Source organism: Citrus clementina, unplaced genomic scaffold, assembly GCF_000493195.1.
Source record: "Citrus clementina cultivar Clemenules unplaced genomic scaffold, Citrus_clementina_v1.0 scaffold_3, whole genome shotgun sequence".
Classification (NCBI taxonomy): domain Eukaryota; kingdom Viridiplantae; phylum Streptophyta; class Magnoliopsida; order Sapindales; family Rutaceae; genus Citrus; species Citrus x clementina.
Genome location: NW_006262339.1, coordinates 46,105,019 through 46,120,029, shown reverse-complemented (window position 1 = coordinate 46,120,029; position 15,011 = coordinate 46,105,019). Strand labels below are relative to the sequence as shown.

Genomic DNA, 15,011 nt, shown 5'->3' with positions numbered 1-15,011 from the left:
GTTGCATGCTAAAATGACAAATAAAAAATTGTTGGTTCGTACTAAGCACGTTTGTTCTGGCGCCAGGGAAGGTGAATACAATTAAAATACCAAATCATCCCTACTACTTTCCAAAATGACTTTGATGAATGAAATAAAGAAAAGATTTGAGTCAAATATCGCAGAATTAGAAGGAAGCTTTTTTGCACTTTGCCTCATTGCTTTGCTTTCTGCATCAAATTTCTTTCAATCTTGGTGAAGATTTTGCTTTATTTAATATAAGAAGAGTAAAAAAAGTAGGTTGTTTTTTTACACAAGTGATAGAAATACTTTTGAATTTAGATAATGTTACACTATTCACGTCAAAGAAATAAGATGATGAAGCCATTTCCCCAAATATATAGCCAACAAATTAGTATTTGGTACAGGAGATGCAATAGAATTTTAAATTTTATTCCTATAGGGCTACAAGTGATACAAATGAATACACAAATCGACCATCACTAGCTTAACAAAAAGATGATCGAATGCGTAAACATGAAAAAAGTCTGCAAATTGTATACATGGTAACTATGCCTAAGTAAAATAACAACTTTGATTGATAATACCACCAGCAATAGGAGCTTCATACCTTCTTTATTAATCGTTAGCTGGTATGCTATAGCTCAGCCAAGTGTAAAATGAATGGCAATTGAGATTTTGAGCATCTATATACCCTTAATAAGTTTTCCCCAACTTCATCACGGACTACAATTGCAATAAGCAATAGAAAAATAATCATGATACAATGAGTCACATATACAGCATGAACCTGCTTTATATATATCCAAGAGTCTGAAGATAGCTACTTGGAGCTTGATTTGCAAAATGATCTGTCAGGAAAGTCTCGATGCAAAATCTTCGTCCATATTCCAAACAAAACCAAGCATATCAATCTTTTGCCAAGCGACAGTCCTATATATGTAAAGCTTCTCAACAGGGAGCATTGGCCTTGAATTTGGGGTCCACTCTTGTCAATAACTTCAACATTCAGTATGGATATCCAAATACACTGAAATTTTCATTTATAACTCGAACAAATAAGACAGAAATTATCCAAAGACACTGCAATTTTGGACATTGGCTAACAAGCTTGATTATGTCAGGACTTTGTATGGCGACATAGCTCAGATTCTAGGTTGTTAGGCCAAAGAAAACAGATTTGACATATCACATTATTTGACAACACAACCAGGCTGCATCTACAACCAATCTTCCAAAGTTCTACCAATCTCTAACCCAGTACATTGCCTAATCAATCTTCTTGAATAATATAGGCAGCAGCGATTATATAAACAATTATCTCCAACCAACCAGGTATGCCAGAAGCCAAATCTAGAGCAGAGAAGGTTTTGCGAATCTCTTAAAAAATAATCCTGTTGATGCGAGATTCTGGTTCTCCTCGTTCTACGACCAGGGTCTCTGCTCGATCAACTTCACCACGACCAGGATCTCTCCTCGTAAAGCTTCTTCTCCAGAGGTTCCTGCGCACACAGACAGGTCAGAGTACGCCGGTTGCTTTCCCGGCGCAAACCCTCCGACGCTCAAGTCAGATATGAAGGTTCGGGGAACGTTTGCCACAAATCTTATGGTTGTTAGGTTGTTTTCTCTCTTTTCTTAGTTCAAATAACAAAAAGTCTAACCCTTTTACCTTCGTTGGCTACCTTTTTATAGGCTTCCTCTGAGTCCCGGTCTTCCGCAGTTTACGCCTGTTGTTCTCCCCACGCTCGGATGTGGATGTCTCATTATCTTCATGATGGGCGAATGGAGATGAACCTCGTGCCTTGATTCTCGGATAGGAAGGCACGTCTCGCCAACTGCCGTTGACCGGGTCTCCTCGCCTCGAACCCTAGCAGGAGTGACCGTATGCCTCTAGCAAGGGTTCCGCCTCGTGAATGGCATATTCGTGGACGAGCAGAATATTCCTGCTCCTTTTCCCTTGCTACCTGGCTCTTACAGGAGACACCTGCTCGCAGAATTCTGCCACCAAACATCTGCTCATCACGTCTGGTCTCACCGAAGTATTTCCCTCAAACAAATCCAATCTTTAAATTAACAAAGACTGGCATGAATCCATGTTCAACAATCAGCAACAGTACCTTAAACGAATAAAAAGTTTTCAGAGCCATTTTCAATCAATCACAAGTGAACATGCATTTGCAGCAATCATTAACCTACAACTAACACTAATCGACGGAAAAAAAAATGGAAGAAACAAAAAAATTCTCAAAAAATTTTCGAGACCCATTATTCTTTTTTTAACCAAATCTCCTAATTTTAGCTAACAAAATTGACATGCACGGAAATAATCTGATTCGTACCTTATTTGCGGCTCGAAAACACTAGGATTATTTGTGGGTCGAATGCAAAAGTCATTGGTCGATATCCTTCCACATAGCCATCGTGAATCAGTCGTCTCTAGTATTGGCGTCTCTAAATTCAGTGTCATGATCTCCCATTTGTGAGCAAGCATTTTAATCAAAGCACTAAAGAGAAGATGAAAGGGATGTCGTGTTTCATGGCTTCGATTTGAATAGAGGAAAGAGAGGACCATATTTCCTTTTCTTTTTAAGTGGGTGTTAATGTCTGCTGGGTAAAGGCTTTGCTTTTGTTCTTTACCCAATGGACATTCACAAAATTGAGACCAATTTCAAAACCCAACGTGAAATTTTTCAAGCTTTCTTAAATTTTTTTTTTTTATCATTAATGGGTCTTTTTACAATTTTATCCTCACCAACCAATTTATACGAAACGGTATATTAACATTAGGGGAGGTATTTAAAAATACGTGAATACAATCGATCAAACTGAGAATATGCTAAACCTCAGGGGAGGTTTGTGATAATTACCCGCTCAAAAAAACAAAATACGTAATAATGATAATAGTAATAATGCGTCAGCACAGGTGCCCATAATGCAGCAGCCTTAAGAAGAGACAACAAATACTGACATAAACAGCAAGTTTTCGGGAGACTAGAATGCAGAATTTGGGAAAACCCCTGACAAAAGCATTGCCGGCTCGCAAAACTACAGGTACAGGTATAAATGTGCATGTAAGATTACATATGTTTCAAATTTTCATCACTATTGCCAAAAGTTTGTCGAAGAATCACATAACACAAACAACAAGACACAGTCACTGATTCATCGGACTGAAGCCACAAGCATTTCTTCATGCACAGGTAATTTCAATACAATCTGGTAGCATAATTAAATATGTTTTCCTTCAATGCACCGAACTGAAGCCACAAGCATTTCTTACTCCTTGTGAACATGCCGAGTATATGAATCCTTACAGAACTCTAAGGGTGAGAAGGCTGAAAGCAAAACTGTTTGTTAGGACAGTTTCATAGTAATGTCATCTTGTCTTTTAACACAGATCATTCCAAACTGGGACCTGGAACATCTCTGCCTACATGGGGGAGCAACTTTAAGTAAAATTTATGCTCCTATCATCTCCACTGCGAACTATGGGAGACAAAGAATTGGAAATCAGGAAGATAAACCTGCAAACCCCTTAGCCAATCGTCAGCAGCTTGCAGTAGAGAGTTGGCTTGTTGCCATTCATTGGCTCCATTTGGTGTCAAAATTGAACCTCTCAATTTATATGAAGCCAGGCCAAAAAGAGGTAGAGGAATCTTCGAAGATCCATCTACACTGTAGACCTTCCGGCCACTAGAAGAATTAAATTGTGGTTGATTTTTGCCTGTTAACATTCCGAAAAGAATAGTCAAAATCATGACTTATGGAAAGTCACATTGTGTTCACTGATTCTGAAAGAAAGAGAGTAAATTAGAAATACTTTTAGCTGTTGATAAGGAATGGAAGGATAAAAAGGATGCATCCAGATTTTGTAGCGTTGGGCCTACAGGTATTCTGTATATTGGATACCTGGAACGAAAGTTCCAACTATATCAAAAATGTGCAACACAATAAGATAAGATAAATAAGCAGATCAACCACCATTCAATTCTTCAAAAGTTTCAGATATCTCACCAAGCCACAGCAACCCAACTTGCAGGTAACAGATCACAGCTCTTGTAAGTTCTAATCTCTGGATTTTGAGATGCAAGACTTGAAACCTGGACATACAGTTAGGGACAAAAAGACTCAGCATGGACATGCTTCATTTACTATCACAAATATGGACTCAGGACAAGAAATCTCTCTACACAAAGCAAAATATGCTAGTATTTGTCAATATGTACTTGCCTTGTCATATAAAGGTTGCCTATGATGTGGTTGTTCTTGTTCCAAATATTCAAATACAAGCAATCCAGGAGAGTTGCAAACCTCAGTTTCATCGCTAGATGAACTCCTAGTAGGTTTATCTCTCAATGTAAGCCTGTTCAATATCTGGAGGTTCACATTCATAAGGTTTTGCTGACCCTGTGTCGCACAAGCAACACCTTTGGCTCGCCTTTCTGCTTCACAGTCACTACTTCCAGCACCACTTGTCTCCCTTGAAGACTCGGCATCCCTATCCTCACCAGGTCTTCTAATAGAATATTAGAATAATTTTCAAAAACAATAACCTATTAAAGTGTAAATAAAGCATGATAGTATCACATCTTTATTCCAGAGAAAACTTCAGTAAACATGAAAGAGAACTATTTCACAGGAAGAAGTTTGATTACTATCTATGCATCTTTGTACATGCTCAATGTTTACTCAAGCAATTATGAATGTGTACTAGAAATCTCACTTGAAATGGAAAACTAGTGTCTCGTGCTCCTTATCTGCTTAAAAACTTGCTACATAAATTATAAACCTTGTCCGTTTCAGAGTTCTAATATCTGACCCGAGGATTCTATCTTCTGTAGATTACTGGTTACAATTCCATGAATGATGCACTGAGTCAACAATATATGTTAGATTATCACTTTTTTTTTTCTTTTTTGATATTCAAGAAAACGCTGGGCTTCACTTTTGTCTAGGGACTACTGCCCATTAGATAATCACATCTAGAACTAAAAACTTGCATTCTACAGCTAGAGAACATGATTTTCAAGTAAAACAGGACGAAAGATTGCTCCATAGGCACATATGAAGAACAAAAATAACATATCCTGTGTCTTCAGTGGAAAGTCAGATTTCCATTACAAAAATAATATTGCAGCCAATTAGAATTTTTACACAATGGACAGGATCTGAATAAACAAACAAACAAGAGAAACAAAAACAGGAAAAACACTATTAAATAGCTGCAAGGTGATATTTGATTGCACAAAGAAGGGCCAAATTAAAGATACTAGATGAACTAAAGTTTTAGTAATACTCTGCTGAAGTAAAATTTTGAAGACTAAAAGAAATCCAGAAACTAAATGGAAATTCAAAATTGCAAAGTTCACAAAGCAAGAAGACAATGTTGCCCGCATATAGCTGGTGAAAAAAACTGCAAAATAAAAGTCATCCAAACAAGATCTAATTATGAAACTTGTGTCTTCTACAGCCAAAATCAATCATTTATTGCCCGGTAAAGTGCACTCATCCTATAACGAGACTTATGGCAGTTTGAACAGTAGAAGTGAAGAAAGACAATAAAACATATCAAGCTAAACTACAGAATAGGACTCTATTGCTGTCTAGCATGTACCGACAGGTTTGGAAGAATATCTCAATCCACATTGCTCACAGATAGATGGCGAAAATAATTGCATAATAAAAATGTATCCAAACAAGATCTAAACACAATAAACACTGGCGGCCAAACATGTTCATTTATTGCACAGTAACATGTGGCATCTATCTTCCAGGAACTATGCACGTGGCAGTTGGACTACATGTGAGCACTTCAAATGAAGAAAGATAATAAAACATACCGAGCTAAACGACAAAATTGAGCAATCTCTGTCTAGCATGTACCGACAGGTTTGAAGGTTTGGAAGAATGTCTCAATAAAGGTGATAAGTATACAATTGACCGCAAAATATCAGTGATCACAACATAGAATTTTTGAGAAAACAATTAATAAAAAGAAGCAGCAATAAGTAAGGAGCAATAGAATTTTGACTAAAGGGCAAGTAAAGTGGAAAGTGTGAATAGGCTAACCTTAGCCTACAAGGGTCTATGTACAACTGAATGCCTGATAAGGATGGAACATAGTACTGTTTAACAGAGTCGTAACCATCTAATAGCAGTGGAACTTCCACTCCATACACACTCCACTCATTAAATGATTCCCATAGATCCCCAAGACTAAAGAATGGTTGTGCATCAGCTTCACCAGTTCTCCATACCTTCATTCTCGTCTGCAGACCAAGAAAGCCAATCAGAAATATAAACAAACAACCTAGCGTTTCACTGGAATGCATGGACATTGTATGGATACTGTACTGCAAAAACATAGATGAATTCCAAAATTCTCGAATTCACAGGGCTAAAGTTTTGTCCATTTAAAGCTAAAGTTCTGTCCATTTAACTGTCATATATAAATACACGACTCAAGCTCTTCACAGAAGTGGAAACTGAAACAAATAAAAAATGTAAATTTTACCATCAATAACATTCATCAGCTTTCTAACAACAAAAAATACGACCTTTAAACCTCCAATGAACCAAATATTAAAATCAACAACATGAATAATAGCTTAACAAATACCGTACTTCAGAGTATGATCACGTTAAAGTTATAAAATTCCGAAATTTCCGGAATCATACTTTCCCGGGAACCAAACAGCGACTAAATATCTTCACTACCTCGGGTAAGTACTGAACCGGAACATAAGGAGTGACAGAATCAATGAGCCGATCCAAATTACTCAAGTCACCGTTTCTCGGTGACGCAGAGCAGACCGAGTCGAGCCTGTACAATGTGGACTCATCAGCGTCAGCCAGGGTCTCTGCCTCGACCGAATCAACTTGGCTCTTCCTCTGCAATTGCTTCTGTAGCCGTCTTTGCAGCTGAAGCTGCTGCTGCTGCCGTCTCATAGCCGGTGGGTTGTAAAACCGGTCACCGGAGTGAGCCCGGGTCACCGTAAAGCCCCCCGAGTTGGACATTATGTAATATAACCAAATTTTTAACAATCAAAATAATTGAACAAAAAAAAGTGAAGAACGAGAGATTAAAACTCTGGGGATAGAATGGGTATTTAGGGGTTTTGTAGGGGTTTTAAGAGGTAATTACAAAATTTTTAGAATGACTGTGAAAGGCCACGAGCGTGTGTGATTGTGTTTTTTCGTTTCATGCTTCTTTTTATTTTTCGCGATTCGTAGGTTTAGATTTGGAGAATGGAAGAGGTAAGAAGAGTGTTGACTGCAAAAGGAATAGCTGTCGTTGTGGATGATGCCGATGAAAGGGGGCTTTTCAATTGCTCAGTTTTGTGATGTTTCGGCAAAACTTGTTGCCAGTGTTGTGTAGGCTTTGAATAACAAATGTTGGCACCAAATTGGCTCGGCCCGATTTTGTTAATGGACGCATGTGCCCTTTGATCTTCACCTAATTACAAATAAGTACAGTAGTAGAAAAGCAACATGAAAATCTTTTTTATATTTGGTTGGAAGGAAAAAAAAAGAAAAAAAGAGAGGAAAGGAGGAAAGGCAAAAAGAGAAAAGAAGAGATGATACTATTTCAAAACGAATAATGAAATTGAGGTTGATTATCTTGTTTTTTTTTTTTTAATTTTCTCACCCCTCTCTTATTTTTATTCCTTTCTTCTCCTATTTTCCCATTTCTTTCAAACAATCATGCACTTAACAGAAATGTGTGAAGAAATTTATTTGTGAAAACTTACACTAATTTATCAACATAATTGTAATTTAGATTTTTAATTTTTTTTTAAATCCAAGGGTTTGGTAGATAGGTTTTTTAATTCATACTATCTAGTTGACCAACTAAGTTTAAGGCTCTGTTTGATATAATTTTTTTAAGTAAAACTTTTTTAAGTTGAACTTTTTTTAATGGAACTTTTTTACCCAAAAATTTTAATTGTTTGGTTGACAATAAGAGTTTTTATTAAAAATTATGTTATAAAATTTTAATAGGTGAATTTTTTAAAGTTATGTTATAAAAAAATAAAATAACATTGTCAAATAAGTATATGATATTTTAATATTTAAAAAAAATAAGTTTTTCAACTTTTACTCCCAAAAATAAAAATTTTGAGTTTTTAATTGTATAGACAAAATAATTTATTTAATCTTTAAAAACTCTACTTAAAAAAAATAATAACAAAAAATTTGATAAACATTTATTAGAGATGGCAAAATCATTCATGAGTTTAGAGCTCCACGGGGCTCCACCCCAACTGGATTGAATTTTGAATAATTTTTTAGGAATAAGATGTGGAATGAGGGAAAATAATCCCCAAACTCCTAACGAGTTGAGGTTTTGTTTTGTATTCTCTGCCCCACCCCACCCCAATCCCTATTATCTATGAATATTTTTAATTTTTGTTTAATAATTTTTATTTTATCAATTACCAAGTTGGTTAATAAATTTTCTTTTTATTTTTACCTAATATAAATAGGTTATAAATAAAAGAAAAATCTATATTATAATTCTTATTCAATCCTCAAACATTACTATATTTTCTTTTTTTCTCTCAATGTGGTGCTATCTTCAAATATTTTTTAGTTTTGATATAATTTCAAGATATTATTTCAACCGTTTGGAGATTTGTTAAATAATTTAAATACTTTATAATATAGTAATGATTTTATTCCAGTCTCTAATTTTTAATGTACTGAAATTACTTGCCCATACTTATTATAAAATAAGTAAATGAAAAATGGGGTGACGATGAAGAAATTATTTCCCACATGGAGATTCCTCATCCCCACTTTACTAAATTTATTAGGGGATGGGGTGGAGAACGAAGACGAAATTTATAATATGGTAGGCCTCCCCACCCCCACCCCCACCCCATCATCATCCTTAACACTTATAATCGTTACGTAATCCACACCAACACGGCACTAAATCTTGATGGAGATAGGAACCAAAAAATTAATTTTAACTTTATTTATTTCTCTACCTTTAAAAGAAAAATGTCAATTTTATCAAAACAATGCTCATAAATATTTTGGCTAGTTCATTTTATATAATACATAATTATTTTTGGGTATCTTATGTAAAGTATAGTTTGGTATCATGTGTAATAATGACATTCTACCGCCGTATATAATGTCCTCCATCTTGAATTAAAAAAATGTATCGTCACTCATTTAAATTTGATTATGTTCTTTATTTATTGTCTAGTAAAATCTAATTGAGGTAATGTCACTCGTTTTAAAAATTAATATAAGTGTAAAAACCTAATTAAAATTTTAAGTGTTTGATACGCAAAAGACGATATTTTATTATTATTATTTCCCTTAAAACTCTTTCGCATCTCAAAAATGTGATATCAGTTATGTGCATAAGGCTACGTTGCAGACGCTGTACCTAACTGCTGCACCTTAGCCAGCTCCACAAGGGGTGCATTTGCCATTTGGTAAGCAATTTCTCTCTCCTGTGCATGTGTGTCCTTCAACCATTGGGTGTATACGTAACAGATAATGTACCGTAGCAAGCTCCCAGTTATGTGTTTGTTGAATATTATGAACCATCAATGTAAGGACAGAACTGGGTTTTTAAAATATCTCATGAACAATCAACGTAGATGAACGGTAAACGTCAAAGGCCATATTATTAGATTTTCGAAGAGATAAATTTAGTATGCCATATGGGTTTCAGTTGTGCCTGTGAATCATTTATGAAGTGGTAAATTGGTAATTGTATCTTTAATCAGTTACATTATATGGCCATATTTAATAATCTCTCAATAAAATTCAGTCCTTTTATGGACAAATTATCTGTGAAATCAAATAATTTCCTTTTATAGAAAATGAAAAAGCGCACACTTATTTGCCCTTTTTCAGCAAAGAGCCAAGGGCAAATGCGCAATTATGAGCAGGTTTGTGATTGCTTAAAATTATTAAATAATCACTAATTTAATATTCAAAAGTACTAGTAAACACTCTTCAAATTTCATTATTTGAATATCTAATTGTCAAATAATCTATTTTTTTTATTGAATATTACAAGTTTATTAGGTGCAGCTTTTGAAAATTATATTTTTTAATATCGGATTTTATAATGTATATTACCAAAATTATCCTCATCTTGAAGTCATATTCCAAATATACCCTAAAAATAGGTTTTATTTATATTTAAAATTTTTAATTGAAAATTAAAATGCAGTACTATCGTTGCCAGTAATTTCCTCTGGCAACGTCGTCGATTTCAGACCAGTTACTCTTTACTCGACACCCCAAAGGTTCAAATTCAAAATTGTTCGCCCTACACAACAAAGATGAGATGATCGGCGGAATGGAATTGAAGATGATGCATGCACCTCCAATAGAGAGCGGCCACCACAATGCTGCCATCATACAAAGGCAAACGAAGGTGAGCTGCCGCCACAATATGATAAATCGGCAAACTCTAGCCTAGAATCAAGTGGTTTTTTTATCGTGAGACGCCATCGTTTAACAGTTGTCTTACGGTTTCCTCGCACACTTGGACAGCGCTTGCTTCCCCCAACAAGCCTTCGTTGTCAAAGAAAATTCTACCATTGGTTCTTGATCCAATGGTACTTATTTTATGAACATATGTCAACAATTATTGTAGCCGGTGATGGAAATTTACTTTTTTAAACTATTAAATATTCATATTTGTTAACTAGAAATATATTTTTATTTAGTAAACAAGTTCTTTTTGTTAATAAAAATATTAATTGTTATATTTTTATAATTATTTGAAATTTAAATAAAAATTCCATTTTTTTAAACAAATTTTTGACATTTTAGTTATTGTATATGGACACCACACATTTAGGATCAATTTACCAAACATGTTATGAATTTATTTGAAAAACTTATTATTTTGAAATCTAATATAGAAGTGATTAATTGAGAATCAAAGTAATCCCAGGCATACCCTAAAGTTGGCTATAATTAGAGATTTATTAAAATTTAGTCATAAGTACATAGTTGGTGAGTTTTCGTTGAGTTAACAGCATCAGCTTTAATGTTCCAGGAACATGTGCAAACACAAGTAAGTAAGCTTGTTATGGATCATATAAAAATGTCCGTTGGATTCAGCCTAAATTGCATATCGTGGCTTGATTTTCTCTGCGAGTAGGAATCTCAACGCCTCCTTAAAATTTATCATAAAATTCCTTGAAGTTATCTAAATAACTAAAAACAAATTAATTCATTTTTTGTTTTAAATAAAAATTCAATCAAAATATTCCTCTAAACGACTTTTTACACCCACCCATTCCACAATTTTTATTTATATTTTAAAATTTAGTTGATTTTTTTTTTTAAATGTAAGAATGTTAAGGCATGGAGATATAAATAATATAATAAAAAGAAAATAATTAAATATTTTATAATTTTTATATATTTTATAATTAAAACTTTTAAGGGATGCTTCTTTTATATTCTATAAATCAAAATTAGGGATATTTCTAGAAATAAAGTTTAAGAGGGGTATTAAAAGCTCCGATCTTTCTCAGCCCTAAGGCTCTGGATCTCACTTATCGCTGAGTTGGTGATAAGTGGGCTTCTGATTTGTGTGATAACATCCCACTTAATCCCAAAAATAACCCCAAATCAACTCCAGAGACAAAAATCCCAAGTGTTTTATCAGCGGTGTTCCTACTGCTCAATCTTCTTAACTATTATAACTAATTATTTCTTTTAAAATCGATAATTCTCTGAACGAGCTTTCTAGTTTTTATAAAGATCAGAAAGTGGTATGAAAATTCGCGCTGCCTAGGCCATGGTTAAACAAGTGTCAAGCTTCAAACAGTTACATGCTCCACTCTAAAAACCTACTGCTGGAATTTGCCTAACAAATTGAAAATGCAGAGAATAGATTACTCTCAGGTGGCACAGAAAAATTCACGTTTCATTGAAAAAAAAAAACTTATCTTAAAAAAACCCATAACAAAATTTTAAGCTCGTAGATCAGAACTTCTTGTGGAATTTGAAAACCTGTGGAGTCTTTGCTAAGTTTGATGGCTTTGAGTGGAACTTCGGGGTAGACATGGGATACTGGTGTTACCGATCGTTCTTGGGGAAAACAAATTAAGAATGAATTTATTTTATGAACTTTTATCGAATATAAATATGGCTTTTTAGGTGATTTAACTTATGGGCAAAGATGTAAAAATCCAATGGGGGGTCTTTTATAAGATTTGCTGAGGGTGCTTATGACTCCTACTCTTATCAAATCTTGTGGAGAAAAATCACAACTACCGTTCTTAGAGTTATGTCGCGTTTAATTTGGCGCAAGATTATTAGCACTCTTGTAACTTCGTTTTAAAACTCCTTCTGTATCAAGACCTTTGTTGATTCTTAAAATATTCTTTTCTATTTTTTTTTTAATTTCTTCCGCTCAACTTCAATTACAATGTTTTTACACAAAATTTTGAATGAATAAATCATATATATTTAACTCCAAAAAAATCATGTATATTTGAAATACTTGAGTTAAAAATGGATTCAAATAGTTAATTCTTAAGTTTTTTAAAAAAGGAAAAATAATAAGAAAAAAATTATTATTTTAGATTATACATGAAATTGAAAATTGATGAGGAGATTGACAAGAGCGAGAATTGATAATCATATTTATAAACTAATAAACAAAAGCGTCAGCTTTATTACCTAAACATTATTTATGTTGAACCACATGAATGAAAGCTAAACAAATCAAAATTGTGTAATCTACTTAAAATAAATTTAAATTTAAATTCTTTAAAACATATCTTTTGAAAATTGATCCACAAACTCATTTTTTTGAACTAGTTGATTAAGGTTTGTTATTGTATCGAAGAAAAGAGAAGATTGTAACTAATTTTGTGTTAATATCAATGGTTCAACTATGTTAAGAGTCAAAGAATTTATATGTGGATCTAGTTTAGGTTAGGGTTTTCATTTTTCAAATTTTTATATTCATAAATTTTATTTTTAATTTTTTCCAGTGAACCGTCTGATTCAATGGTTTAGTTTGGTTTCAAATAGGATCAAACAAGAACCAATCGATTCTTAGAATTCTGAATCATTTGGTTTTTGTTGCCTAAGTCGAATTGAACCAAACTACCATAATACAATTTGATTCAATTTGGTATGAATTGAAAAAAAAAAAAAAAACAAAGCATGAATTCCACTTGCACTTTGAAGAGACATGTGATAAAAATAGTCTTGTTTGTTAAACTTCTTATCTGGATGAGAATCAAGAAATTAGAAATTAGAAATATTTCAATTATTAAAAAAAAAAGAGAAATATTTATTATGGTTTGAATAACCTCTTGTGACTCTTCCAAGGATTTACTTATTACTAATTTAGTCTAACCGCTTATCACAGGATGAGTATTTTTGAGTGATTTGTGACACGCTGCTCTTCTTTAATCCCTTGTTTCACTCTAATAGTATCATAAATCGGGATTGGTGTAGAAGAAATGAATGCACTTCCATACTATTAAGTAATATGGACTCTACCTTGTAATCAAACTCGTGCTTGAGAGAAATATTAGATGCATAGAATCAACAAATGAGGTGGGTTCATTAACAATTCATAGATGAAAAAATAACAAAAAAGAAAGCATTCATTCCCTTAACCGAATGCCCACCCCTAGTCCATGTAGGACCTATACCCTTCTGATTGTGATCAAGCTGGGAAAAGAAAAACAATGTAGTTTCTTTCTAGATCTCTTATTTTTGTATAATAAAGATTCAATTAAAAAAATTAATTTTAAATTATCCCTATGGTGAAATGATAATCTTTAACGTAACTACCAAATTATTATAAATTTTAATTTATCTCCTAATTTTATTGAGAAGAATAAAATTTTTTTTTATCAACATGTCCTCAATTTTCTCTTTAAAAAAAATAAAAATAGGGTAAATGGAAACTTGTAATAGTTTAGAAGATAATTTGAAAATTATCATTTTACAAGAGGTAATTTGAAATTAACTCGAACAAAAATATATAAATTTAGGGTGATGATTATTTCCACCCCATAAATAATGTAAATCTATCCCACTTTTAAAAAATAATTACAAAAAGTTCACATTATTTTTTAAAAAATTTAATTAGTTTTTGTGATATCTTAATTTTTTTGTGACTTAGTTTTTTTTATATTTAATTACTAAGATTGCTTTAGCCTAAAATCAAATTGATTATTTTACCCTTAAACATAAAATACCAAAAATTTATTTTAACTTCAATATTCGTTTTTATGTTATACAAAATTGATTGTTTCTAAATTGTCAATTCTATTTTATTAGCATGATTATTAACCTTTAATTAAACTTACATAATATCTTTATGAGACAATACTCATGTAAATTATTAGGTTGTTAAATTTATATTATTTACATGTAAAATATTAAAAATTATCATACTCCATTTAAGAAGTTGGATTATAAGTCACAAAAGAATAAATATTTTTATTGATTTATATTTTTTTATAAATAATATAAATTTATTGTAAATATATTTTAATTTATAAAAAATATAAATTTCAATATAATATATGATAAAGTACATAAGTGCCTTTTTCTTATATTATTTCCTTGAAGGGAAATTATCATTGCAACACCTTTATTTTACCTTATGTTCATTCAACCACTACAAAATTCTAACATGTACTTTGCACCACATTTCTTTTTACATTTGTATCAACTAGTCACTTTTGTATTAACATTATTAAATAATTTTAATAAAATGATAATTTTACCCCCAAATAAATTAAAAGACTATTTTATTTTATAAAAACTTTAAAAAATAAAAAAAAAATTATAATGATAAAAAATCCCTAAATTTAATAAAAATAAATCCCAAAATTAGAATTTTTATTTTTAATAAAAATTATTTTAATATAAAATTATAATTATAAAAATAATTGCAAAATTTTAGGATTTAATAAAAATCCCCTAAATTATTAAAATATTAGGATTTATTCTTTTAAGAAATAAATTCACTTATTTTAATAAAATTT

General features: G+C 32.3%; 1 protein-coding gene and 1 long non-coding RNA gene across 4 annotated transcripts; both read right to left on the bottom strand.

The window, feature by feature from the left end:
- Positions 1–411: 411 nt before the first annotated feature.
- Positions 412–2,651, bottom strand: LOC18050327. Its single transcript, XR_002906763.1, has 2 exons — positions 2,340–2,651; positions 412–2,117 (listed from the first exon to the last, which is right to left on the bottom strand). It is a non-coding gene; the product is annotated as an uncharacterized LOC18050327 (long non-coding RNA).
- A 291-nt stretch (positions 2,652–2,942) lies between these two features.
- Positions 2,943–7,357, bottom strand: LOC18050326. 3 transcript variants are annotated; one of them, XM_006444364.2, is made up of 6 exons: positions 6,718–7,357; positions 6,070–6,269; positions 4,231–4,516; positions 4,015–4,100; positions 3,821–3,909; positions 2,943–3,724 (listed from the first exon to the last, which is right to left on the bottom strand). In XM_006444364.2, the coding sequence occupies exons 1-6, from the start codon at positions 7,015–7,017 to the stop codon at positions 3,471–3,473; spliced, it is 1,215 nt and encodes a 404-aa protein (XP_006444427.1). In that variant the 5' UTR covers positions 7,018–7,357; the 3' UTR covers positions 2,943–3,470. The 3 variants fall into 3 exon arrangements, with proteins under 3 accessions (XP_006444427.1, XP_006444426.1, XP_006444425.1); XM_006444363.2 differs by having other exon boundaries at positions 4,231–4,513; XM_006444362.2 differs by having other exon boundaries at positions 4,231–4,498.
- Positions 7,358–15,011: the final 7,654 nt, after the last annotated feature.

Excerpts from the sequence above, each read along its gene's own strand:
- LOC18050326 (XM_006444364.2), bottom strand. The coding sequence starts at position 7,017 with ATGTCCAACTCGGGGGGCTTTACGGTGACCCGGGCTCACTCCGGTGAC. Across the intron at positions 6,270-6,717 it reads CGGTTCAGTACTTACCCGAG|ACGAGAATGAAGGTATGGAG; the intron begins GTAGTGAAGATA and ends CTTGGTCTGCAG. Across the intron at positions 4,101-4,230 it reads GGCAACCTTTATATGACAAG|GTTTCAAGTCTTGCATCTCA; the intron begins GCAAGTACATAT and ends CTGTATGTCCAG.